General features: G+C 39.2%; 1 protein-coding gene across 1 annotated transcript in view; it reads right to left on the bottom strand.

The window, feature by feature from the left end:
* LOC104080059 (membrane-associated guanylate kinase, WW and PDZ domain-containing protein 2-like) overlaps window positions 1-26,164 on the bottom strand; it is a 72,111-nt gene that overhangs the window by 43,615 nt on the left and 2,332 nt on the right. Inside the window, 6 exon segments of the mRNA XM_009582322.1 lie at window positions 647-887; window positions 3,958-4,132; window positions 6,879-7,064; window positions 18,909-19,157; window positions 21,183-21,269; window positions 22,251-22,443. Coding sequence (XP_009580617.1) covers window positions 647-887; window positions 3,958-4,132; window positions 6,879-7,064; window positions 18,909-19,157; window positions 21,183-21,269; window positions 22,251-22,443 — 1,131 coding nt within the window.

Genomic DNA, 26,164 nt, shown 5'->3' with positions numbered 1-26,164 from the left:
CTAAATCCTCAAACCTTCACAGCTGTCAGTAAATATTTGTCATCAGCAGAGTCTTGTCCAAGGTAACATAACTCTTCATCTAAGGTTTATTTCTTTGAATTTGTAAGATCATACCTGATGTCAAAGAAACTAGTTGCACAAGCTAGTTTCTCCTCATCCAGACTACTACCAACAGAAATGTAATTTTATAAGTCCAGATTCACATTTATTTATTTATTTATTCAGATTAGGTAAAATCTTCATTTTCAACAATGCTGTAGAAATGCAGTCTGACCTAAGTACATCCACCATTTGATGACAGTTTGATTGTATGATGTTCCTAGGAATAAAAAGAATTCCTCTGCTGGTGCAAAGGCAGCTTATTTTAGTACTTTTATTTTAACTCTCCAATACCTTAAAAACAGCTTTTGTTTAACATTATAGTCACACAATCATAAATGTAGTATTACTTGACAGATCACATAGTTCTTCATTAATATTAGTGGTTTTGAAGTAATTTCCTCTACAGAGAAATAGTAACTCAGAGTAAAAACAATGAAGGTGCCTTTTTCTTCTATAATGTCATTTTTTTTACCAATATACATGATCTCTCCCTGCAGACCTAATGCTTTCTGTTTAGGAGTGCTGTAAGTATTTAAGTTTGTACCTGGGGCTGCCTGTACTCTGACAGAGGGTACTGCCTGGTGTCGGGCGAATGCTGCCTGTAATCTATCAAGGGCGGCTGCCTGTAGTCGAGAGGTGGTGGCTGCTGGTAATCCATCACCGGAGGATGCCTGTAGTCCAGCGGAGGCTGTCGGTAGTCCGTTGAGGACTGCCTGTAGTCTGTAAATGGAGGTTGCCGGATATCAGGTTTCACATCTTGTCTGGCTTTTACTTCTGACCTATAACTGAGAAAGGCAAAATGCCTTAGTTTCAGAAAGTGGCAAAACATTAAGAATATGCATTACATGCAATATTGAGGAGTGAAAGCAAACTGCCTGACTGCAAAATTGCATAAAACAAATTTTCACACAGAAGCAAAACTTTCGAGAGTAAATAGTTGAGGCATCCAAAAACAGTGAGCGCTTTTGAAACATGGACATAAGCAATTTTCCCTCAGGTCATACTGTGCAATTTTCCAGCTCTTATCAGTGAGATCAGGATTAGGCTCAAAGGGACAGGAACAGGAAAAGCATCTTGATTCCCACTTGCCTACTTGGAAGACGAAACTGCATGTGGAAACACCCACAATACTCATCACAAAATAATGCACTGAGTTTATAAAGTGCTTTTTTCCAGAATTAAGATTTCTATAGAGTAAATGAAACATCAGTGCAGACATTTACTCTGTTTCATTGACATAAACTATTATTATTGTGAGCTTCTTAAGGTTAAAAAAGGATACATTCTTTGTACTAGCTGTTATCTTTTTAATGAAGGGTATTCTTTGATATAACATCTGTTAATATAGTGTGTATTATTATTATTACACACTCCCTATAATACTATCTGGCTACAAGCCCATAGCTGGTCATATCAGTAGTTATGCACAGAAGTAACACAGGGTGAAAGGAAAACAAATTTGGTTAATGAGGAATTAATACCAAGTAAAATATTGCTTTAATTGGTAACCGGTTACAGAAAGATGAGTCCTAGCATTTCAAAGAAAATGTGACTTTCTGTAGTACAGCGACTAGTTAATTAATTTACTCAGATGGGAATGAGTAGCTATGGAAATCAGCGCATAGTGGCATTTCACACTTCAGGGTCAAGTAAGGAATATTTCTTACTGCAAACCGCTGTCCTCAGCCATGTAACATGCTGAATGGGCACAAAGGAAGTCCCAAACCTTTTTAGCAAGGTGATTCTGTAATAGTGGTTTGAGTTAGATTTAACAAAAATTTTCACATAGTGGATGTTTTTACACTGTCCCCGAGATGCCAAAGGAAATATTTTTTTCCTGTACAGGAAACATACATTTCAAACTCTGCTTTAATAACGGTCTGGAAGTTTTCAGTCGACCAAGTGACCACGCGTGTACATGTACACATGCAGATACATGAACACTTATAGATGGTGAAAGGGATTTTGAAATGTAGTTATTGATTAAAAAAATTATATTCTGAAAAAACTGAGAGCATTGGTTTCGATCATGTTAATTTCTGTATGGAAAGATAATCTAAATAATCTAAATATTTCAAAATGTTTCAAATATGTTTCAAAACTTCCTTACTTTACTAGTACAGTTACAGTAACATTATGGCAAATCTTCCTACACACTAGCTTTAATTAGCTGAATGTCTAACCATACACAAAAATATCAGAACTATTTCCCTTTGACTTTTCTGAGAAGATGAAAATAGACTGCTGCCACATGTTCTTTTAAAACCTGTACATGGCTTCTATAATAAGACCTGCATGTATATACACAATCCTCTTTCTTTACTCAGTATTATGATCCTGTAAGAAGAAGATGGACAACAAACATGCTTACTGTGATACTGAGCCTTATTAATATTGGAAGTAAAAATACTAGTTAGTATTCCTAAGAGTTTTAAATATCTTATAATATTTTGATTTTAATACAGAAACATTGTGTGTGGCTATGTAAACAAGCTGTAATCTGACTTATAAAATCCAGTGAAAAATGATACTATATGAACTAGCAATAATGGACCTTTTTCTGGAATAAGAGTCATCCTTAGGCAGGTTCCCAATATATGACCACAGCTGTATTCCAGAAAATGTTGCTTTTATCTACAGTTGAAGGCATTGTAATTTTTGCTGAATATGTAAATGGTGACATGACCAATTATAGCTTATGCTTTTCAGTAAAAATATTACAAAATTTCTTTTTGGAACTTTAATCAATATAGTTTACTGTTCCCCTCTCAAATTCCCAATTCAACAGACATTTAATACTGACTGACAACTACACAGAGAGACTTTTGTGAAAGCTGTGCATCAAATTTTTTCAGAAACATATGTCTTCTAGCAGGTGATCACTTTTGGAAAAAGTACTCAATGAAATATAAGGCAGAGAAATTTGCCAATGATGTGACTAATCGAGAGAAAATAATTTCGGGCAAGTGAAAGTGCTACATCTGTTAAGCAAGAAGAATTAGAGGGCATAATGTCTAAATCAAAACTGAACTCAAGTATCTCCAGAAGCAAAAAGTTACAATCCTGTAACCAGCATCTACTATTTGGGGAAGAGGATCTTGATGAGGTAGGTTGGTTACTGAAGATTAGCATAAAGACAGTCAGTGTAATCAGCCTCATTTAACATGCCAAAAATTAATCCAAAGACTAAATAGTGTTGATTGGAGATCACAGACAGTTTTATCATCCCACAGCCTGAGCATGCCTTTTATATATACAGCTTTTAATACAGCTGGTCACAAAATTTCTATCCCCCTACAATTTAATTTCCATCACAGATAAATTTGTCAATGCATGTGCATAAATTGCACATGCGAAATTGGCTGGAAAATGATACACCATAGATAAAACCTGCTATAAAAAAATATCTTCCTGACTCCAGAACTCTAATAGACCAAAAAAAAAAAAAAAAAAAGACATGTAAGGTAATGAAAAAAAGGCCACCTCACGATCAGATATTGATTACCAGTATTTTGTAAGTTGTAGCGATACAAGAAAGCAGTATGTTAGCAATGAAATTATTAGCAAGGAATACTTCAGTGTTTTGTTCCTTGGCAAACATACGATCCTGATGGACGTTTGAGGATGGTTGGCGAGACCCTTGTTCATAATAATGTGTTCCATACCTGAACAAGACTTACAGATCACCCTGGCATGCGCAATTAGTGCTCTGCGAGCGCAATCGCGGGACTGTGGCTTTTTAGAGGCCCACAACATTTTGCGAGGGCCCCCAGCCGCTAGAACCAGCATGAAGACCCAGCACAAGGGTGTCCCGCGGTCCTCACAGGAGGCAGGGGCTGGCAGAGCCCCTCTTACCTGTTTTCGTGTCCCTGCAGCTGGAGGGGCTGCGGAGGCGGTGGCTGGGCGACGGGGCTGTGCTGGGCGACGGGGCTCTGCTGCGCCAGGGGACTCTGCTGGGCCATGGGGCTGTGCTGCTGGGCCATGGGGCTCTGCTTCTCCGAGCTGGGGGCCGAGGCCGGGCTGTTCAGCTCTGCGTAATGGGAAGCTGGAGATTAAAGACCTGTCACAGCACGGCATTTAATAAAGGGCAAAGGTAGACAATAATCATTTTTGGTCACACTCTACCTCTGAAAATTTATGCTTTGTCGCTTTTACTCTCTTGGGTTATAATTAGATTTTAAGACATCTGCACCTAATGGGCTGCTTTTGATGGTCTGTGGGATCTGAAATCTTGGTCACTTCTGTAACTCCAGTTGACACCTCCATTATTTAAAACCCAACTGAACAAGGCAAATGGCTTCTGTATTTCATGTTTTCTTTTAAAGCCTAGAAATACTGATACTTGAAAACTTTTCATTTTGAGAGAATGAACGATTTTATTGCTTTCACCACTGTTATGGGATGACAGACTGTCGTCACAAAAGCTAAAACACAGGTGTGCTTGTGTTAGCTCCTGCTGTCTTTGAGCTCAACAAGAGTTTCCTGTCTTTTTTAAATCTTTGGGGACTGTGAACAGTAAAACCAATCTCAATAAATTCTGACTAACCAGCTAAAACAATGTTTTATTTCACTGTGTTGTGCCAAATGACCAGGGTTTCACATAGGAACACTGCAGAAAACCAGAATCCTTCTTTCCAAACACCATAAAATTCAAAAAGGCAGACAGGCTGGGATAGGAAATGTGGCCTTGTGGCCTTGTTACAAATAAAGGATGCCAATCTTCCTTCAGGCTTCCCGCTGCACTTGGGGGAAGGCACATTTGGCACTGAGCTAATATCGAATATATTTCTCTGGACATGCTGGCACAGTTGTGTTGCTCATCATTTACCCATTAAGAAGCGTAAATGAGACTCCACCCACAAGAGGACAGGGCACTGCAGAAGTAATTGCTCACGCATTATCAACAGCAAAGGTACGCATTATACTTCTTTATTTCTGCTTGCAACAGAATGAGAGAGGCCAGTGTGGCGTGGTGCAAAGCATCCAGAATGGACATGTGTACGGCTGAGCATCCCTAACAGCAGTAGCTGGCAATAGCCAGATCGTGCCTAGCCTTATATTTGAATCTAGTTTGAATTTTGAATGATTTTATTTTTTATTTTTTAACATGTAAGTTTGTCCCCTATGACTGCACATTTCTAATGGCTCTCTACTTATTTTATTTATGCTCATAATTATTTTAAAAATTTTTGCTACTATATTAAAAATCTTTTCAATTTAGGCTTAATTGTCAAAAAAGCTTGTATATTTGCACTTAAAACACTCCTCATGCAGGCATAAGCAATACTTGTCTGTGTAATTACTATGCTTAAGGCTTTAATTGTCCATTTTGCATCTGTGAGTCTCTTTGTATTGCAAAGTTTCAGAGACCAAGATTGGGAATGTTGTCCCTCATTTCTACATTACTCTCATAGGTATGGATGAACTAGTCAAATCATAAGCTGCTTCTAAAACTGTTTTGCATTTATACGGTATTTTTCACCTGAAAGTACATTACAGAGGTATTAGATTTTTTCCTAATTTTATAAGCTGGGAAGCTAATATCAGAAGGCAAATGAGGTGTCCAGTGTGACACAGTCACACAGGGAAGCCATGCCTTGGGCACAAATCATTTCTCACCCCTAGCACGCAAGAACATCTGGTAGCATTGCATCTCAGATGTACCTCTGCTTTCTTTCTAATTTAAAGTATCCATCTCTAACACTGAACTATTAGCAATTTGCTAATATGAATTAATCTGGATACCAGGGAGGCCTAAATAAACTGCACGGACTGCACGCAGCATCACACTTGTTTGTTGATGCTTGCAAAACTGACCTCCTGTGATTATACAGCCGCTCTTTGGTGTGAATTCTGAACTTGTGTATGTTTGTGTTTTTCCCTTCACTGAATTAATTTAACACAGTAGATAAGTTCCCCCAGTTGCAGTCCATGGCCGGTGTCAGACTATTTCCTTGTCCTGTTGCTGGATGCAGCAGCAGTAGGTGAAGGTCGTCTAACTGGAGCACGGATCATTAAGTAATTACATTATTTGCTGTGTGACATTCCTAGCTCTAATGGTATTTGTCGCTGAGATATAAAGCCACAGTCTCATTAATACAGTACAATTCATACACCAGTACAGCACATCGCTAAACTAAAAAAAGCCCTGAAATCAACCCCAAAACCCATGAAACCAACCTCGAAAGATCTTCACTGATTAGCTGTGGAGTAATGACCAGAATAACGAGTCTGTCCCCTTATCCTCACCTTACAAATGAGATAATTTAGGGTTCAGGTCTTTCCTGCCTTGTGCATTTGTACTGATATAAGTGGAGGAAACTACCAAATCTGAACTCTTCCTTCACATCACTTTTTGTCACAGGTAGCTGAACATGCCTGGTGACAGCCATTGCAGTCTCTTGTGAGTTGCTTTGCCCAACTTGGGTTTGGTTTGTAGCAGGATATAAGGGAACGAACTCAAAACCTGGCTCTCTTGTAGGGTGCTTTTCCATGTAGAAGAAAATTCTTCCAAAAGACACTAACACTGATGGTTACTCAGGTACTCAGGTCTCTCTCAGGTTTCTTCAGTTTTGCTTTAAATAACTTTTCATAACTAGAAACCTTTTCAAGAATTCAGATATTATGCGAGCTGGTTCTAAGGCTGTAATTTTGGTGTGCTGTAGGTTACAGCTGAGAAAGCAAAACAAAAGATGTTCTTTCAAGCGGTGACATAATTCAAGCTAATTGGAGGCTACTTAAAATTTTCTTCCTGTTTTTAAGGGCCACTGACTTACCCTCCTGAGGAATGATGCGAAGAGTTACACTGAGACCTGCATCTTTAATTAGCTTCACAATATCTGCATGAGGCATGTTAATAATAGACTGGCCATTCACAGCTAAGATCCGGTCTCCAACTTTAAGTTTTGCACAGCGATCCGCAGGACTTCCATCAATTATCCGCCCTATTTTATGGGGTACAGCTAGACAAGGAACAATAGTCACAGTTAACATATGCTGAAACAAGTGGTGATGTTCACAAGCGAAAGAAAATCAGTTCATTTGGAAGAAAGTTCTATATGAATTAAAAAACAGCTTGTGTATAAACATACAAGAATATAAATTCTTATACAATGTCATTTGCATTAACACAGTACAGATTTCACTAAAAATTCAGAATCCAGATGTGCATATATACATGGCGTATACATAGGAATTCCAAAATCAGTTTATGGTTCAGCTAGTTTGCAAACCTGGCACGTAACAAGATAATAAACAGATCAGGAGAACAATAAGGCATTAAAACAGTGAAGGGGATAAATTTGCACAATAAGTAGTAGTCATAAATTGCCTCCCACCTCTTTTTTACAGAATCTCTTTATTTGTATATTGCAATAGAGGCACTACAAACATGATTTATTTTATGTACAAATAGATGTTATTACTGAAAATGCCCAGGGTTCACTAAATTTTCTCCTCCTCCATTCAAATATGCTAATTGATAAATAGAAATCATACTGAAGATTTATTGAGATGTGCAGCTTTCTAATTGATACATGCCTACATGAATTTACAGTTAATTATGAGTGCATAGACACATTTACTACATCAAATAGACACCACCCCCTCCCATTCTCTCTAAAACATTACAGATCAACTTTGCTTCTTCTTTTGCTCTTCTCTGTGGTTCTCCACCTTTCTGTGTACTCCATCCATTCTCTTGTTCTGTATTTTCCCTTATTTTCCATTGAATTTTCTAAATATTACTCTTGATCTTTCCCCCAGTGTTTTTTCCCTGTTCTCCTCCGGTTTTTAACTAAATGCATATACTATAGCTGACTCTTCTCTCTATCTAGGCTTCCCAAAGAGCATGCTATTTTTCTTTCTCTCTACTACTCATAAATATGCTTATCACAATTACATTTGACTGTATGTTCTATTAATATCCTAATGGTGTCTGAGTATCCCTCACCAACCCCACACTTCAGTCTTGGCAAACTTAGCACAAAGTTGCTTGGCCTCACTACCCACCTGCAACTGGTGTTCAGAAACAGTTGTGTTTCTTTTTTTTTTAAATAATATATCCTTAAAATTCTAATCTCTAACGAGAACTTGGAAAAGGTGAAAGAAAAGATTAATCAAACATTTTTTTTGGAAATATCTAGGCTATCAATGCTCATATAAAACAAAGCTCTAACAGGAGATGTGTTCAGAATACTCCATCACTGCAAAACGAATTTCTCAGCCCTCTGATAAACGTTCCCTGAAGGTGATGGTGACAAACACGGGTTGCACATCTCCTGCAAAGTCACAATACACATACCTCAAAGTGACTTTTGTTTTTAGTATGGACACAAGTGTTGTTTACAGTGTTAAAAATTAATTTTCTGAGAACTAAAAATATAAGTGAGTACTCTGAAGTGCAAACCATAATCAAACTGCATCCTTCTTTTCCACTATCATTGTTGTGCACTATTCAGGCAAGAATATAAATTAAATTATGGCTTTAGTAATATGGACATAACTAGTATACTTCAGAAATGTCTTGCTGCTTAGGAAACAAGCACCTAATTTATGTCACAATGTCTAAACCTTTCTATGTTTTAAAATATACTAAATATGAATAGCCACACTTTGTACAAAACTTGCATTTATTTTGCGCTCGATGCAGTCGTATAACTGCCACGCATACCTATCAGTAAGTAAACAAGTAAAAGAGTAACTTGACACTGAAACAGTTTACATTCACACAGAGCCTTTCGCATAAAATCAATTCTTAAAGCATCACCAAGAATCATTTAAGCTAAGAGTAAAACGTGCCTGTTTCTGGTATATGTAATAAAAGATCTGTCTGAAAGTACCGTGTCTGTACTACACCTCAGTGGAGATCCGAAAATGAGACTGCCTTATATGAAAGACCAAGAAATTTAGTAGGAAGAAAGAAGTATTATGGCTGAGTTGCCACAGTTAAAATTCCCATGCTTGCCATTGCTAACCCTAAAGAAGATGTTTTTGCTAGGCTAAATAATTAAGTATAGACATCATTTCAGTAGTGAGGGGGGTAGGTGGGTGGGTGGGTGGGAAATCCTTTTAATTTGCCAGAGCAATTTTTGTTGGACTTCTTGCACCTGACAAGTGAATAGAGCAGATGTCTCCATGTTTGAGATGTCTGATAAAACCAAAGCTGGAGGTGGGAGAGCCATGACAGTCCGATTCTGCTCCAAATCCTGAGAAAAGGGAAGGAAGGGAGAAAAAGGAGGAACTTTGTATTCCTTTTTCCTTCCTCTTAAGGCTAATGACCTTTACCTTTCCGATAAAGGTATCTACTCTAAATGTTTTGGTATCACTGCACTCCCTTTGTCCTGCCGTGCTATGAAAGGATCAACAGGTGACCTTCAGAACAAAGCTCGTGTCTGTCAGGGTACCTTTTCTACTGCACTTTGGTTTTTAAGGATTTAATGCTCCTCTTCTGAGGTTGTATTGGTGCAATGTGCTGTCATACGATCTTGCTGCAGAGTCGGGTGTGGAAAGCTTTTGCAGAAGGAACCTGAATCTCTATCAGAGTCTGCAAAGGAGACCATTGGTGTGCTACATCGGGGTTTTATGGGCAAATCCAGTGAATTACTAACGAAACTCACAGCCATTCAGCAGAAGCTAGTTTATGTGCATTTCTAGGTCATATGAGGAGAAGTTTATCTCCTGGCTCCTTCTCTCCCAGTAATATCCCAAAGAGTTTCTGGTCTCTGATTGCTCTCCCCAGTGGAGCTCTGCCTGAGTCGCCTCCTAAGCCACAATATCCTGGCCACCATGGTCCCTGCTGCTGCCTTGGGAGGGGAGGATTTATTTAAGGATTTATTTACAAGCATGAGTGCTTCTAAGGGATGCAGGTTAACTGATATGCAGGTTGTTCATGAAAGTATGAACATGTTAGAATATGTTAGAAAAATTTTAATTTTTAAGTGCCTCGGTGGTGAAATACTTACTGGGAAGGGATAAGGAGACACTCTCATAGGGGATTAATTAGGCAAAAGCTAAGGAACAAAGGTAGAAATGAACTGTGAATTTCCATAATGGAGAGTTTTTATGGTTCAGAACGGTCACATCTAAAACAGGAGTGGAAGAGCTGTAAAACTGTCAGTACCGAGTGGGCTGAGTGAAGTGGCAGACAAGATCTCATGAAAAGAAATGCAAGATGATGCACATGGGGAAAAAATAACCCTGCCTAGGCTTAAGCAGGGATGGGTCCTAAATTAATTATTACCACTCAGGAGATCTTGAAATAAGTGTGCCTACTTCTCCAAAAACATAGACTTGTAAAACAGTAAATAGAATTTTAAGATTAGAAAAAGAATAGCAAATGAAACATACTATTGCTAGTTACTATTGTGCACCTAAAGTCTGAGTATTGCTGATAGTTCCAGTATCCCCACTCAAAAATCATAGCACTGAGCTAGCAAAGGTTCAGAGAAAGACAGCATGGCAGTCAGAAGCAGAGAACAGCCTCTGTTCGAAGCAGTCCATGAGCTCGCTATCTGCAGCTTGGAGAAGGTGGGGCAACCTTCTGCAGGGCCAGAAGAATGAACGGATTCAAAAAGGGATTAGACAAATTCACAGGGGTGGATCCACTGCTGATTAAATCAGAAAGTCATGGTTGTGAAAGCTGAGGAGATGCCTGGGGAAGGTCTCTGTCTGCTGTAGGTGCTGTCCTCTCTGCCACTGGCCATGGCCAGGGACAGCGCAGAGCTCTGCAGCTCTTCGATCTCTCCCAGCACCAAAGGTCTCTTCTCAGGAAGAAACCTCCCATGTCTGGCATTTAATTATGGCTTTGTTAACACATCATATTTTTTCTTAAATTGCATCTTCAGTGTTCTATTTTTATCTAAGCAAAGCATTTAATAATGAAACCTTTTAAAAGAAGTCCCAGATCACTTGACTGGCGAGAAATGATTCTACTCACCCTTAAAAATTTTTACTAATCTATTCACACCTCTTTTAAGAATTCACCACAAGCGGTTCTCCAAACTCATGTACATTTTGAACAGTGGCAGCACATGCCCGGATTAGACTCTGCAGAGAATTTGATCCACTTATTTCAAAGCATAGTTACCTGAGCAGCGTTTAATATTAGCAGGCTATACAGAAACACTTGGATTTGTGGGGTTTTTTTCAGGAATCCCATTATTCATGCTAAGAGTGAGCACAGAAAACAAGCTGCCCCTTTGCAGGGCAATTCATTTCTTAGTTCTCTCAGACTACACAACGGATGAGACTGCAAGGGAAAAGTATTATGGTAAAAAGGGATTTATACAGATTTTTTTAACTGTTGAAAATATGGGAAATTAGTGAGATACAGTTTATATGTATATGAAACATACAGTCCTTCAAAACAGATACATAATTTTTTTTTTCTCTAATACTATCAAGTCCTCCAAAATGTGATACTTAAGAGTGTTATATACGGATATCTACCTTAAGAAAAAAAATCCTTCCAAGGCAGAAGTCATAATCCTAGATCCAAAAACCACTTAGCTGAGAACAGCAATGCCACAGAAGCATTTCCTAACAACAGATGACGGGATCTAAATTTTCTGCAGTGTGTTTTATGAAAAAACTGTGTCTTCAGGGAGATTTGAATCCTGAGAGCACCAAAGCTTCTAAGATATTTGAAGCCATCAACCTGTCCCCTTAAATCTCCCTCAGAGATTTACGGCATTTGTGTCACGAACACAAACTGACCCAGCTCTGGCACCTAGCAGCTGATGCTTTCCCAGAAGATAGTTAATTGTGCAATGATCAGCTCTAAGCGCATTATCAAAAGAGAACTTAAATTAGAAAATTAAGAGACAAAATGATTTAGAGGACATTTTTGCATTTAGAAAGTGATTAGGTCTGCTTTCAGTGACTTACTGATACCTACAAATTCATGTTTTTCTCTATACTAATATTTTTATTGGATAAAATCTCCCATTTTTACTCTCCATGATCCAAATTAACATCCTTCCCACACCTTCTTGTCATAGAAAACAAAGAGTAAATTCTGTGGCTTTACACCTGAGGGTCCATATACTTGGGTCAGCTGTACACAAAGCCAGAGCAGTTGCTGAATACAGATGCTGCTTCTAACATTGTGTATTTCTATCAGCCTCTTGCTTTTTGGAAATAAAAATGATTTCTCCTCACTTGGGAGACCCATATGCTGGAAATAGCTGATTCTAAGAAGATGTTAGCAACAAATAATGCTTTTCTGATTTACATCAAGATTTTTTTTTACATCTATTTAGTACTTTTAGTCATAACTGTTGAGACTGTATTTTGAAGAAAGCAACTTTCCTGTTTTTTCCCCTATATAGTAGCTAAATGTCAAAAATGTTCAGTTAAGGGGGAAAAAATCAAACCTCTACTTTATGTATTAAACCCCCTGGCAGATAAATTCTTGCAATCTTTTCTAATATTAATGGATATAGATAGTAAACTAAGCAAATGAACATTCCTGAGCCAGCTGTCCTTTTCAATGTTATATAGCTGATCACATGAATATTTATTATATCCTCAATTCTCAAAAGGTGCAAGAGTTTTCATTCAACCAGCAGGCTCCAGCATATCAGATTTTAATTGGGAGAATATATTAAATGTAAACACCTGTAATTTCATTGCTACTGAATAATCTAAAATTTGGGAAGCTTGAGTATGATGGACTTTCTATCAGGGCTAATATTAGAACCAAGATAAAATATTTTCCTGAAATTGTGTGCTGATATGGAGCATATTTACTTGCATAGCACAGGCATAAGAAGCTAGGTGGGAAGGAGTGCACATACCTTAGAAATCTGAAGATCTAAGAAAAAATTAATGGAACTTAGGTACTTTAATTCAGGCTTCTCATGAAAGTAACATGGGCCCTGTGGAATCATTAAAAAAACTTTGATTCCTTTCCCAGATTTGTGCTAAGAAAACTCGCGGAGTTTGTTCTTTGAAAACACAAAAGCAGCACCACTAGGTCCAAATGACCTATTCAGGAACACGCTGGAGGACAGAAGTCACCTAGAGAGGGGAATGATGTGGTTAAGATCCTCCATGCTTTATTCTCCAAAAAATATCAAATATCCAATTGAGCATCTCATGTCTGCAAACTGCAGCAATGTATTTTCAGTGATATTAAAAATCTCTTTCATTTCTTAACGTTATTTCACTATTATTAATTGCATATAATGATTTGAAAAACTAAATCATGTAACAATTTCTTGTAACTCCAAATTATACTATCAGTTAGAAAGTGTGTTTTTGTAGCTGAAGAGGCAGAAGAACAGCTCAAACCTGAATATCAAAGCCAAGTAGAAATGAGAAGCCAGATTCTTTGCCCACAAATCACAAGTATCTTCCACAGGGGACTCATGCTGCAGGTGGGTTTTCAGTGCTCTGTTCCAAAGCTGGGGTAGACAGACATCCTAATTTCCAAAGCTCTGTTGTCTTTAGAATTTGCAGATTGGTCACAGAAAATTGTGTCCCCAGGCACCACCTTACCCAGGAAGAAGCATGGGTGAAGTTGCAGCACAAATAACTGTCTCAGGTCACACAGTTATCATTGATCGATAAGCTGTTTTTTATCTCTAAACTGCAAGGAATTAAAAGAAACTCTGGGGCTGAATGGGACTTATTTCAGAACGCTGTTTTCTGTGGTCAGCAGAGGCTTATCTTGGATTTATGGTTTTTAGTTAAGACTGCATGTTTTGAGAAATGAGAGAAACTTCTTTCATTAGACTCCGTTTTATCATGTTTTGAAAATCTAGCAGTCATTGGCGTATGCAGTGTAGGGGCAAATTAAATCTACAACTCCGCTTTTGCTGAACAGGAGGAAGATCATAACAAGTACACACAGTTGTCTGCCTTTAGTTTTTTGAAAATTGTTTATTGATTATGCCTGTGTTTTTAGTTGGTTTACACTTTATAACTGTGCTAATTGACAGTACCTGCTACAGTAAAATTCATGGAAATATTGCCAATTTTCCAATTTCACTGGAAGTTGCCACTTAATGAGATCTGTTTACAACACATGGTTTCTTTCTACATAAATGAGGGAGTTAAGAGATTTACAGGGGATCACAAGTTCTTCTCCTAGAGGAAGCTGCATCCCAAACACATGAAGTAAAAGCAGCAGGAAGATATGAAGCAGGCAGGGACAAGTGTACTCCATAAAGCTCTGGGACAAACTCATCCAGCAATCTCCTTTTGGCCATTTCCAGGTGGCTGCAAGTGCTTTTCCATGGGATGCAGATAGTGAACTTATCTTTATACCCTAAAAAGCTCCACAAGAATGGAGTTTTACCACAGAGGACTCACACTATTGGGTGTTATCCTAAACGTAATGCAATGGGTAGATTAATTAATTCAGTTTCAGTATTTTTGCTGTAGTGAGACATTCAGTACTGTTGTGTGAGGCAATGCCACCCCAGGCACAGCTGCACCTCCACAGCCCCACAGGTTGCTGCAGATGCTGGGGACTCGGAGGGGACAGCCCCAGGAGGACAGCCCTTCTCGCAGAACCACACGCTGCGAGTGTTTTTACTGGGGGAAGCATGAAGGTATTCCTCAGGGCAGGACTTCAGAAATAGGCTGCAGTTTGCTCAGTTTAGCCACTTAACTCTGCCACTGAACCAGGGCATCTAAAAGATGTTTGCAATTTGGGGGGCAAAGACTGGGAAGATCTCCACAGAGCTGCGACGTTAAATCAGTCCAGATCCGCCCCAAACTAAAAGTGAAAAACTAGAGTTAGCTTCCAAGCATTCAGCTGGGAACACGATATTGAGTCCTTTAAAGAAATACCAATGGAGATGACAAAATTTTGATAAACTATATGTAGCCTGCATAGCAAAAGAAAGCACAGAGTAAGGTCAAATTTAGGTGGCCTGTCTGCAGAAGGGACGGGAGCCAAAGCAGCCTTTGTTGTTGGGACGGGGCCTGAAGGAAATCAAGATAATATGTCTTAGGGGCAGTGGAAGTTAATCCTTTCATTAGGAACAGGTCAGGAGCCTGGCCAGGTAAATTTTCTTTTTTTAATCTTTTAGCACTCTAAGATCTGCTGCGCTCTTCATTAGCCAAAACGACTTCCTTCTGGATGTACCACTCAAACACAGTTCTTTTTGATATAATTTTGAAGCATGGCTGACCTTGTCTATGCCCCTGCTTTTCCCTGTGAAATCTCTTCATTCAATTCTTGTCACTCGTTTTCCACTCCTGATTTGCCCCATATCAGAACTGTAGTTTGGTGCAAAATAATCCCCTGTGCTGGATTAGAGAACATCCCAAGCAATGCTTTGACAAAGGAGAGACAAAATTTCTACCATTATAGAACATAGGAAAAGAAATGTGCCACAAGAATTGGATGTTTAAGCAAGTACCAGTAAGCCAAAATTACATCAGATGTAAAGGCTGGCTCCAAACTATTTAATAGTAATTTATTAAAATGACAGCTACTACAGTGCTGCCTATCACAAAATGTGAAAAAAATACTTTATTCTCTAATTACGGCTGTAGTCTGCCCTAACTCTGTGCCTGTACCAACAATAAAAAAATGCACTTAGTATTTTGAAAATTTCTGCAAGGCAAAGGCAGGTCTGTAAATCAACAGTAACAACGAACCCCTTGCAAAGCATGTCGACAGAAAAGCTGACCAAGACCTTAAGCCTCTTGGAACAAGAATGACACCCCATCAGAGAGGGTGGGAAAGGGGTATGAGACTCAGCTGGGGCACTGCTACTCTGGCTTCATGGGGCAGTCCTACAGCTTCACAGCCAGAGCTAGTTTTAACTCCCCTGGCAAACACCCAGAGGATGAGTTTTTGTGTGACACCTTGAGCTTTGGTCCGACCGCAAAGCAGCAAACCCATGAACCTGCAGCTCTGAGGCTAGTAGCAACTCTGTTTGAATGAATATCTCAATTTTAACAGTGCTTGAAGCACAACCTTGTGACACAAGGTTCATGATCCTGCACTAAGCCAGAGCTGTCGTAATTTGTTGGATTGTAAAACATAATGTATAAGTGTGATTTCAAGAAAGAGGAAAATACTTTCAGTGCACGATTAATTGCCTTCTTGAGTAAAAGTGATGGTGATACTTACACTTCCAAGTCCTCAAGTCTTTTTCTTTTACAAGAAAGTAGAGAGGGGAATAGACTTATCAAAATAAACATTCTTAAATCAAAGGAACCCTTCTTCACTTTGCCCTGAGGATGCTCCTAGTGAGACAACTTCTTAGGCTATGCTATTCCTAGTAGTGTCTGGCAGTACAAGATACTCCCTTTTCTGACCTATTTTGCCCATTTTGATTCTTTCAGAGTTGCCTTGCAATTATTACATTAACATTTAACTGCCTATGTTTAGGGTATGTCTGCACAGTATCATTCTGTGCCACATAGGGATGCATGAGCTGGCAACAAGTGCATTGGCTCTGAAACCAGAAACACTGGAAACAGAGTACAACATTTCACCAAATTAACATACTACTGCTATGAGAAATGAGCGACTATCAAAGTGCTTGACATGGTGCCACACAGATCCATATTTCCATACTGATATAAGCTGTATTTTGGACATTACACCTCCACCAGTTGATACTTCCCTACTCTTACTATGCTTTCTACCCCTGATTGTGCATTTTAATCAAAGGATTTCAGGTTGTTTCAAGCTGCAAGGGTCCTCAGGAGGTCTCAGTGGCTGCTGCTGAAGTTTTTCTGTCCTGTCTTCTATCAAAGGGCCCAAAACTTGGATGCTGTATTCTAGATGGGTCCTAATGAGTGCTGAGTAAAGGGGGATAATAATTTCCCCTCAATCTATTGGCTATGCTCCTGATAATATAGCCCAAATTACTTCACCCAAATAATTATTAAGTAAAGAAAATGAACCTCCCTTAAACTACAAATAACCAATGATTTTTAGCCTGTTTTTATTACTGATGACAGAGTATGTTATTTCCAGCTATTTTTGCTACTACGTTTTAGAACAGAATTAACATGGAAAGGGTAATTTCTTCTCTGTTCTGTCACTGTCTACAGCAAAAGTCATTTTTGCTATTCTTCTAAACTTAGGATTTGGATGCTCTTTGGGATCACTGAAATTCAATGCAGTTATTATTTGAATAAATTTTCTTGTCACTTCCACAGCAGACTGTAATTTTCATTTACTATTGGAGGTGTTCAACTGAGGTTCAACAGTGGCTGCCTATGTAGTTGATCGGGGAGAAAGAAAAGTACCTCAAGAACATGTCGGAGGGTAGGAGGCAAAGCAGGATCTTGAACCTGGGTCTGTTGTCCTCAGCAGAATAATCCAGTCACAGAATTTTTGGTTGCTTGGGCATTTTCTTCCCTCTCCATCTCCCCCAACCACAAACCCTATCTGTGAAATAATTTTCTTGAAAAATTCATGACTGACTTATCTGATGAATATGTATGTATCTCGATGTCCTCTATGGATTTTTTTTTTTCCTGTCTGGTCTTATGCAAAGAACTTCCAATTGGTTATTATATTCAATAAAGTGAAAACTCAGAGTCCCAAGAGGCTAATTATCCATGGTTTTGTTACAATATTAATTCTGGCAATCATGGAATTTTAAAATTCAGCTGAGATAATATGAAAAGCAACACTTTTAATAAGTGCACGATCATGAAATACTGCAAAGAAGTTTTCTGAGATCATTTGCTAGTGTGAGATACGGCTTTCCCAGTAGTCTTTTAGTTGCTTTTCTGTTATGAATTTAGAAGAGTGAAGTTTTGCCCTAAAAGTTGAAATTGTTATTTTATTTCCTCAGGAAGCACTTTTGGGTAAAAGAACAGTTCCTTCAAAACGTATTTGGAACGCAGGGAAAGGACTGCATTAGGCTGCAACTTGCAAAATGACAAATGTTCTCACTTGTCTTGGTTTTTCAGCAGTGATTAGCATTCACAATTTCAGACGGTTTTGGTGGGACATGTGGATGTCTCTCAACATAAAGCCTTTTATGCTTCCTCCTTCCGAAGGGCTCAGCTCACAGGTGGTTAAATGCCATTTGAAATGCCCGAGGGCACCCCTGGGCCTGCAGCTGCCACTGCCAAAGGGTCTGAGTCTCCTGTAGGCCCTATGGCACATCTGCCTGACCTCTCCCTAGAGGGACCGAGGGCGTCTCAAATGGCACCGGATGCCTATATTAAAGCAATAAAGTTGAGCCCCAGCAAACATTAGTTTTCTGGACAGAAAAGTGAACTATAATCATTAAAGGCAGATCCTGCCACTATATTCACCATCTCCTTGTACTCAGTCATAACTTTTATACTATGTATAGTCCAGCTAATTAAAAAATCAACCTCCCTGGACCTCTGCCTAACCAGTTTTCCCATTTTCCTGTTGCTTCTGCAGTGCCCTAACTGGACAGCTGCTGTCATGGGGTTTGCTGTGATCTCAGCTTTTATTTCAAGTTCCTGAACTTCATCTTGATTAAAAAAAAAAAAAAAGTGTAATTCAATTGCATGTGGAGAAATAATTTATTCACATAACTCTGGTAGTTACTTGCAGAGTGTCTCTGGGATATGGGAATAGAGAAAATCTACTTTGTGAGTGAATCCTGTCGTACTCTGACAGCCAAATGAGTGTGTGAAGCACAGAACCTCAGAGGCCAGAATAACCTTTGGTTTTGGCCAAGACACAACAGACAAATGGTGGCCCTGGAAACAACCTTGAGAGTCCCTTCAGCCTTATTCTGTGTAGTGATTAATTAGCAGGTGTCAGGTTTTAATTAATTTTTTTTTTTTTTTTATTAGGGGTGAACTTGAAAAATATAAGCTGAAAAATGTGATTTACTTACTTATTGTGGACCCAGATTCAGGCCTGTTCAGGGAACTGATGATAACGAAGCCAAAGCCTTCATTCTCCTTGCGGTGGATCACAACGTCACTGGTTTGCAGGCTGGGAGAAGTGAAGCCCTCGGGGGGTGTAGCATTGCTACTAGAGACAGCGTGATTACTGTTAGCATAAGTAGTGTAGTCACTTCTTGGAGAACTGTGGTGTGTAGACACCGAGCCTGGGCTTCTGCCATTCTCTGGGCACGGTTCTCCTACAACATAAATCACACCAGTGTTACAGTCTGACTTGCTCAGTGGCTTTGTGACTTACACTACATTTGCTAATGCAACATGAAGACAGTTGACTGTCTATAGCCCAGACTACCGCAAGTATTAAACTAGGAGCTGTAATAGATGCAGAGAGACAGGAATCTACACAATTATGCAAAACATTCAAGGGCTATCAGATAAAGCAAGCATGAACGTAAACTGCTAAACCATCTAAAAGAGAGGAGAGGAAAGGAAAGTAAGAAACAGTGGCTATGTGGATTGCAAAAACATTAGCAAGCACTGTTCCCTTGTCTGCTGGTTGATCTGTCATCAAGAGGAAAATGTGACCGTCTAATCCAATATAAAATTATTTGTATTTGGATTAAAAGAATTTAAGCAGGTAGCTAACATAGAGCAATTAGGATTAGCTGCATAATGTTCTTACAAGTTGATCAGCATGCTCAAAAGATGTTCATGGAACAGAGCAGTTATACAGTGAAAAATAATCATAAATAGTTTTTCTGCGGGTGTTGTGACTGAAGCAGTGCTCATTTAAAGATTTTGAAGATGCTGTGTGGCGAGTTCAAAAGGGCAGAAGTGAAAATGGAGTCCATCCACACTTCAGTATTGCTTTGTAGTAACAAGAACAGGGAATAAATTAAATCTTGTGGGATTACACACTTTTTTAGTACAAGCATTTTGGCAATTGAAAACAGTAAAGTTACATTTCCAGATGGGAAAAAAGATTTATATTCCTCACAGATCTAAATTGTTTACACAACTCAGCATTTATTGACAGTTTTAATACAGAACTTTCAGATGAGTGTAAGTAGTATGTTTTCTGTTCGAAGCAATAAGAGTGGCAGAGTCATTCTACTGAACATGTGAAGAGCTTACGCATACACACATACATCCTAGGAAGAGAGCTTGCAAATTAGACCTTCAGTATGTATATATTAATAAAATAAACATCATCCAAGGACAAGCTGTTGTTTTCTCAGTCAGGTGTTGTATCCTTTAGCAGTCCTTCTGCAACTATGTAATGAAGTGATTAGAGAGAATAAAGAGGAAGAAAAACAAACAATTATTATACTCCTGCATTAGAATTGAAAATCACCAAGAGTTATTGAACCAAATCTGCAACTAAATGCCATAGTCAGTGACAAGAGAGATCTCATTTTCTGGCTGTCATATTTCAGAAAGCTGAATATTGTTTATGTCAGTATGGCTGCAACAGAAAGGAAATTATCTTACCCTGCAGAGTGACCAAGAGCTGTCTTGGCCATAAAAGAATGCAACAGAACGCCATTAAGTATAGGAAAAAAAGATAAAGGATGAAAAGTTTAAATGGCTATTCAATTGTCAGCTGTGCAATAGATATTCATCAGAAAAATTACATTTTGCTTCTGCCTGTGAAAAAATGGCATTTTAATCCACATTGTTCCGAATATTATATTTTCCTAATGAAATTGTTTTGCAGAGTTGTGAATAGTGATTTTCTGTTCCACATCTGGGTAAGTATCTGTGCAAAATGACGATTCCAGGTGAGGGCTATGATACGTACACAAGCTATCAGACAGGTAAGGAAAGCCCCAGATCCCTCTGCTGTATACATTCACGCTAGTGAGAAATTCACACGAAATCAATTGGCCTGATGTGTTAGCATAGCATTTTTCAGTCATGCCCAACATCAGTCTTTTTAAAATTTTTCCACAAAGCTTATGCTGTAACACACCAAATTAAAATCCTGTTCGGCTCCTGAAATGCTTGAACATTAATGAGTTACACACTATACTCCCTGGTGTGGCACTCTCAAGGCCCAAGAATAACTCCAGGTGTTCTACCAGCTTGCTTCATTTTCTGTGCCAGGAGACCAGAGTGTCTAATAGACCCTTTTATTTAATATTTAACATGCAGCAGCGAAGGCTGGCATCCACTCTGTGCTAACCCTCTTGCTAATTTTGCCTGCAGTCTGTACAGCCGGCTGACCCGGGAAAGGTGCTAATCGCAAGCGGTCGGCGGATTACCTTGGTTATTGGCCATTTTCCTAGCGCTGGGGGAGCTGCGAGGGGGCGTCGCGCCGAGCGGAGGGGGACCTTTCTGGCTGGAGGACTCTGGAGTCAGTAACAGAAGAAAGTCAGTCCCGCGAGAGCGCGGCTGGCAGGGAGCTGCGGTGCCGCAGTGGGAGGGGGACTGCGAAGACGAAGGTGAGTGGGAGGGCGGCTTTTTGGCAGGGGAGCGAAGGGGAACGGCGCAGGCAACGACAGCGGATCTAGGGCATGGGGAGGCAGAAGGCAGGACAGGCTGGGAACGTGGTTTTGCTCATTTCTGGTGCCTCAGTGAAGTGTACTCACCACAAATGTTTTAAAAGTTCTGAAATAAACTTCTTTCCTCGAGTTGCAACGGAACGGCAGCAAATTCTCCCATTAAAGCTTCAATAGATGCTGCCACACATTTTTCCAGGTTCCAGTGTTTTTCAATAATTGAGACCGAGCTAGTCTAAAGGTTTAATTTACTTCAAATTCTTCATATTGTTTTAGGTTTGTTTTCTGAATATGTCTGCTGAAAGGGAGGATCCGGCCCTGTTCCTAGGAGCCGCTATGTGCCGTGCAGAAGGTTTTCAGCCAGCTTGCGTTGCAGTCGGGGGCGGGGGGGGGAATTCCAGATGACATCAGTGAGACCAGAAATGGGCTTTTAACACATACAAGAGTGAAATGAGTTCCTGCCCTAAACAGTTAACAGCCTTTCTCTGATTGCTTATCGACACAGTCAGCTTTAACAGCTTTAACTTAGGTGAACGTTTTGACCCAAAAGTGGACAAGAGGAGACAGCACAGACCAAGACAGCATGGAACAAATCTGAGCACTCATGATCACAACACCGGGGTTGCCAATATTGTTTCCACTTCTGAGGGAAACAACACTCAGCTGTAGTGTTTTTGTCAGAGAAACAAGGGACACGTTTACAATTATTCTTTCTTCAAAACGGCACAAACATTCACTTTGATCTTAATTTTCTCTATTTTTTTTAAAACAGCACCTGTTTGTGCTGCCAGCATTGAGATCTGTTTTTCACCTTTCCCAGCCTTCACTCACCCGTGGGTAGCACCTTTCTCCTCACAGTAAGATTCACTTGCCCGTTTCGGGCAGCGTTATGCATAAGATCAATCACATATCGGTGGGTTTTGCCGGCCACTGGAATCCCATCTACATACACCAGCTCATCACCAGGATGGAGACGACCATCTCGGTCTGCTGAGCCCATGGCAATTACTGCTCCGATGAGAATCTAGGCAGCAAAGAAACAAAATCCCATCATATATACACTAAGCCTCCAATTTGGTGCCATGAATGTTGCAGTGATTTTCCCTTTCTTCTGAAATTAAGCTAGTGATTCAGTGCAGGTGAAGAGATCTGTGTGTGTCTGAAAGCTGTGCTCCTCCTCTGTGGGTATGATTGAAGATGCTTCCTTGCCTTTGCTCAGAAGGTAAGATATATCCTACCTGCGTAGGAGTGATACACCTGAGAATCCTGATCTAGGGATGATCTACCTGATATCTTCAAATCAAGACAATCTGTCTATAAGGAGTGTTGAGTTTATATAGACTACGTTATGCAGAAGATCTAAACAGATTAATTCCACGTAAGGGTCCTTTTGACTTAAAATTAATTAGTCTGCGTATTTCTTATCGAAGGTTCCTCACTGCTGTGTGATTTTAGCACTGGAGTCATAGACATGGGTCAGTAGTGGAAGTGACCCCACCACACTCAAAACAAAAAGAGTTTGCTTTGGGACTCTTTAGGGGAAAAGAAGTGCTATATCAAATGTTGTTACTCATAATGAATAATTGCTCAGGTAGTGGTTGATTAACAGAATGGAAAAAGAGGAAAAATGTCAGCTTACTCTGGGCAGATGTTGTTTTCCCAAATCGACATTTAAATGTAATTTGTATGGGACATATAAATTAGTAAAAAATCTGTTCAAAACCTTTTAATGACTTTCTCCACTTTCTATGCACATAAATTCACTTAATTTATTAGAAGAAGACATATATATTTTCCCTGTGGAATAACTGGTAGAATGGTTGTGATTGATTCAAACAAAACCTGCTTTCTTTGAAAGAATATTAAAGCATTCACAGAGCGTGTTCCAAATTTTCCTTTCTCGTGTTCAGTGTGAGAGCAAGCACAGAATGATGGATATGACATGCCGTGTGACAACCTGCTCTAAAAAATAAAAGATAAAAGCTATCATGTATTGCTTTTCATGATGAACTGCAAAGGCTAGATGTGGTAGTCACGCAGGTGGTCTTGTGGTTTTTTGTGGCCTTAGCTGCAGAGTTGCAAGTATCCCAGCAGAGTGTTTAAATGAAGCCCCATGTGGAGCCTGGGGAATTTTCCCGAGTTTCTAGTCTCCCTTTGGCTCATTTTTGCTTTCAAAACTTAGCAAAGAGAGAACACGATGTGGTGTTTTCTTGCTTCCTGGTGTTCCTGGGATCCTGTTAAGCAGTGCCAGGCTGAGTTGCCAGAGAGACTCTTTCAGGTTCTCCATTCTGTTCTTCAAATAGTGAAAGAATATACCTCAAAGCTTTGGAAAATACTTTGTGCAAAATCCAACTATGAAATATGTATTTATACTCATTTACTGGGACAGGAAAAAACCTGTCCAAATCTACATTTAGCCAGATCTCCACAGAGTATTCTCAAAACCTTTACATTTGGGCATCTCATATGAGTAAGAATTTTTTCCTAGTTATCTTGGGGTAAGAAGGGTGATAACCCTCTGCAGCTTGGAAGATTGCAGGGTCTGCCTTCCTCCTTTGGTTTTATTGAGCATTTGCAGTTTCTTTATAATTGGCTGCCAAAGTATTGAACAATTTGTGCACCTTTAACCTTTGGAGAAACACAATGCAGCTCACAGCATGGTAGGTCATCAGTATCTACAGCAAAGTGCAAAAACTCTTTCTAGTTTTGAGTAATTAAGTAATTATTGCTGATATTTCACATGTCCACAGCGGAATGTGATTGTGTTACTCATCTCAGTGGTGGAACTGACTCCTAACGTAAGCAGCAGAGTCCTACTTTAAACACTTCAGGTAGGTGTGTTTGTCAAGATGATGGCCACCATATCTGTTATTTGGTATATTCAATAGCAAGAATAACTTAATTTTCCTTCCTTTTCATTTTCTGTGTCTGAACTTGTTTCTTATCCAGTATCTGCTCTCATTTTGTGGCTGAGTAGTTTCCATAATAGTTATAAATTCTACAAGTAAAACACAAATTGGAAAAATATTTATCAAGATTATATGACCTCTGTAATGCAGTTTCATACTGGCATGAGATTGCTTTGAGTGTGTGAGGAAAAGGATGATGACATATAGGCAATAAAGAGCGTAATGTAGAGAAAAGGGAAAGTTTCACCTATTTCTTGAGGTTAAACACGAGAAGTGCTGGGATTAGAAAGATTGTGACAGAGCATAATCTGAATTTGAAGCCTGGGTCTATAAACTCATACATGTTAATCTGTTTTGATACTGATTTTCTTCATGATTCTTGGTAATTTTTTGACTTTGTGTTTCAGTTTCTCTGAATATAACACAGTAGCTTCACAGGTACATAGTAAAATTTAAGTAATACTTAAATAAGGTGTGATTTATCTCACCTAATTTTAAGTGTCTATGATGTCTAAAGCCAAGCTAATCATCTGAACTCTGTCTAATCACTGATGAAAATAGGAATTCCTAAGATGTGGTCTGCATTATCCTCACTGCTCTATGGACATTTGTCATGTCTTAGAAATGTCTGTTTCTTGGCACTGATCATGAAAGGAATATAGACATACATCTTGCAGGCATTTTTGAGAAGAATCCCAGTCAATCTTTGTTGAAAAGGTGAAACTCTTAGTGTAATTATGTGTGTGTTCCTGTGATTTTGAGTTTGAAATTTGCACATTTTGAAATGTATCCAAAGTACTTCTCCGCTTTGGGACAGCAATTTGCAACTTCAGTAAAGTTCCAATTTACATATATTTGTAACCTTTCAGTGATACTATAATTCACTGTAACAGAGTCAGATTAACTCTAACTCCTCAAGTTACGAGGAGATGTGATAAATACCTGTGGTGGCATGATCTCACAAGATTTGAGAGGTGATTGGAACTGGCACAACCCACAGTCTTGATATTTGAAATTTCTCAATAAATTTACGTCTTTCCTTTGGAAAGCATCTTTATGCTTACAAATATGGAAAGTTGAATAGTCCATCAACACTTTCTCCTTCTAAGGTGCCAGATAGCTGATATAATTCGAAGGAAACTAAGCTACAGTCCCTCAATAGTGTCACTATTATCCTTCTAAAAAAATTTTATGTGGATTCTGCTTCTTTGAAAAACTTACTGCTTTATGCTGAAGAATCCATATTCCTTTTTAGAAACGAAACCACAAAGACAAAAGGCAATGAAAGCTTCCTTTTGTTCTGTGTTACCTGACTGCACAGCAGGAGAGCTGAAACAAACATTTCAAAGTATCTCAGTTCTGGTTTCACAGGAAATGCAGGGGTTTGGAGGACAGGCAGAAACTGCCTCTCCTTTTCTGGAGGTGAAAGGAATGGGAGGCTGCAGGTGGGCTGTCCATGGGGGAGCAGGAAAGCAGCGGAGGAGAGAAAACAGAGTTAAGAAGTCTTGTATTTTGAATACAAAATAGATGGAAACTAAAAAAAGTGGAGTACATCTGTCGTCTTTATTAGTGATGACTTTGAGCAGTGAGAACAAGTAGATGGGCAACAAAGAGGGAGTGAGAATTGAGAAGTTCAGCACTGCAACCTAGCTCTAAGGAGGTGCCTTTTTGCCTCGTAGGATCCTCAGCCTCAAGGTAGGATCTTATTCATTCCTAAGGGCTTTCAGACATAGTTTGTGGGGACACATAAAGCCTGTTAGATTGATACGTCTGGGGCAAAAATGCTTTTGTATTTGCAAGCCCTGAAATAGAGATAGCAACCTTGAGGCTAAGTGC

This window comes from Fulmarus glacialis, unplaced genomic scaffold, assembly GCF_000690835.1.
Source record: "Fulmarus glacialis isolate BGI_N327 unplaced genomic scaffold, ASM69083v1 scaffold6740, whole genome shotgun sequence".
Classification (NCBI taxonomy): domain Eukaryota; kingdom Metazoa; phylum Chordata; class Aves; order Procellariiformes; family Procellariidae; genus Fulmarus; species Fulmarus glacialis.
Note: the sequence above shows the minus strand (reverse complement) of the source record. Positions and strands in the feature narration are given on the sequence as shown.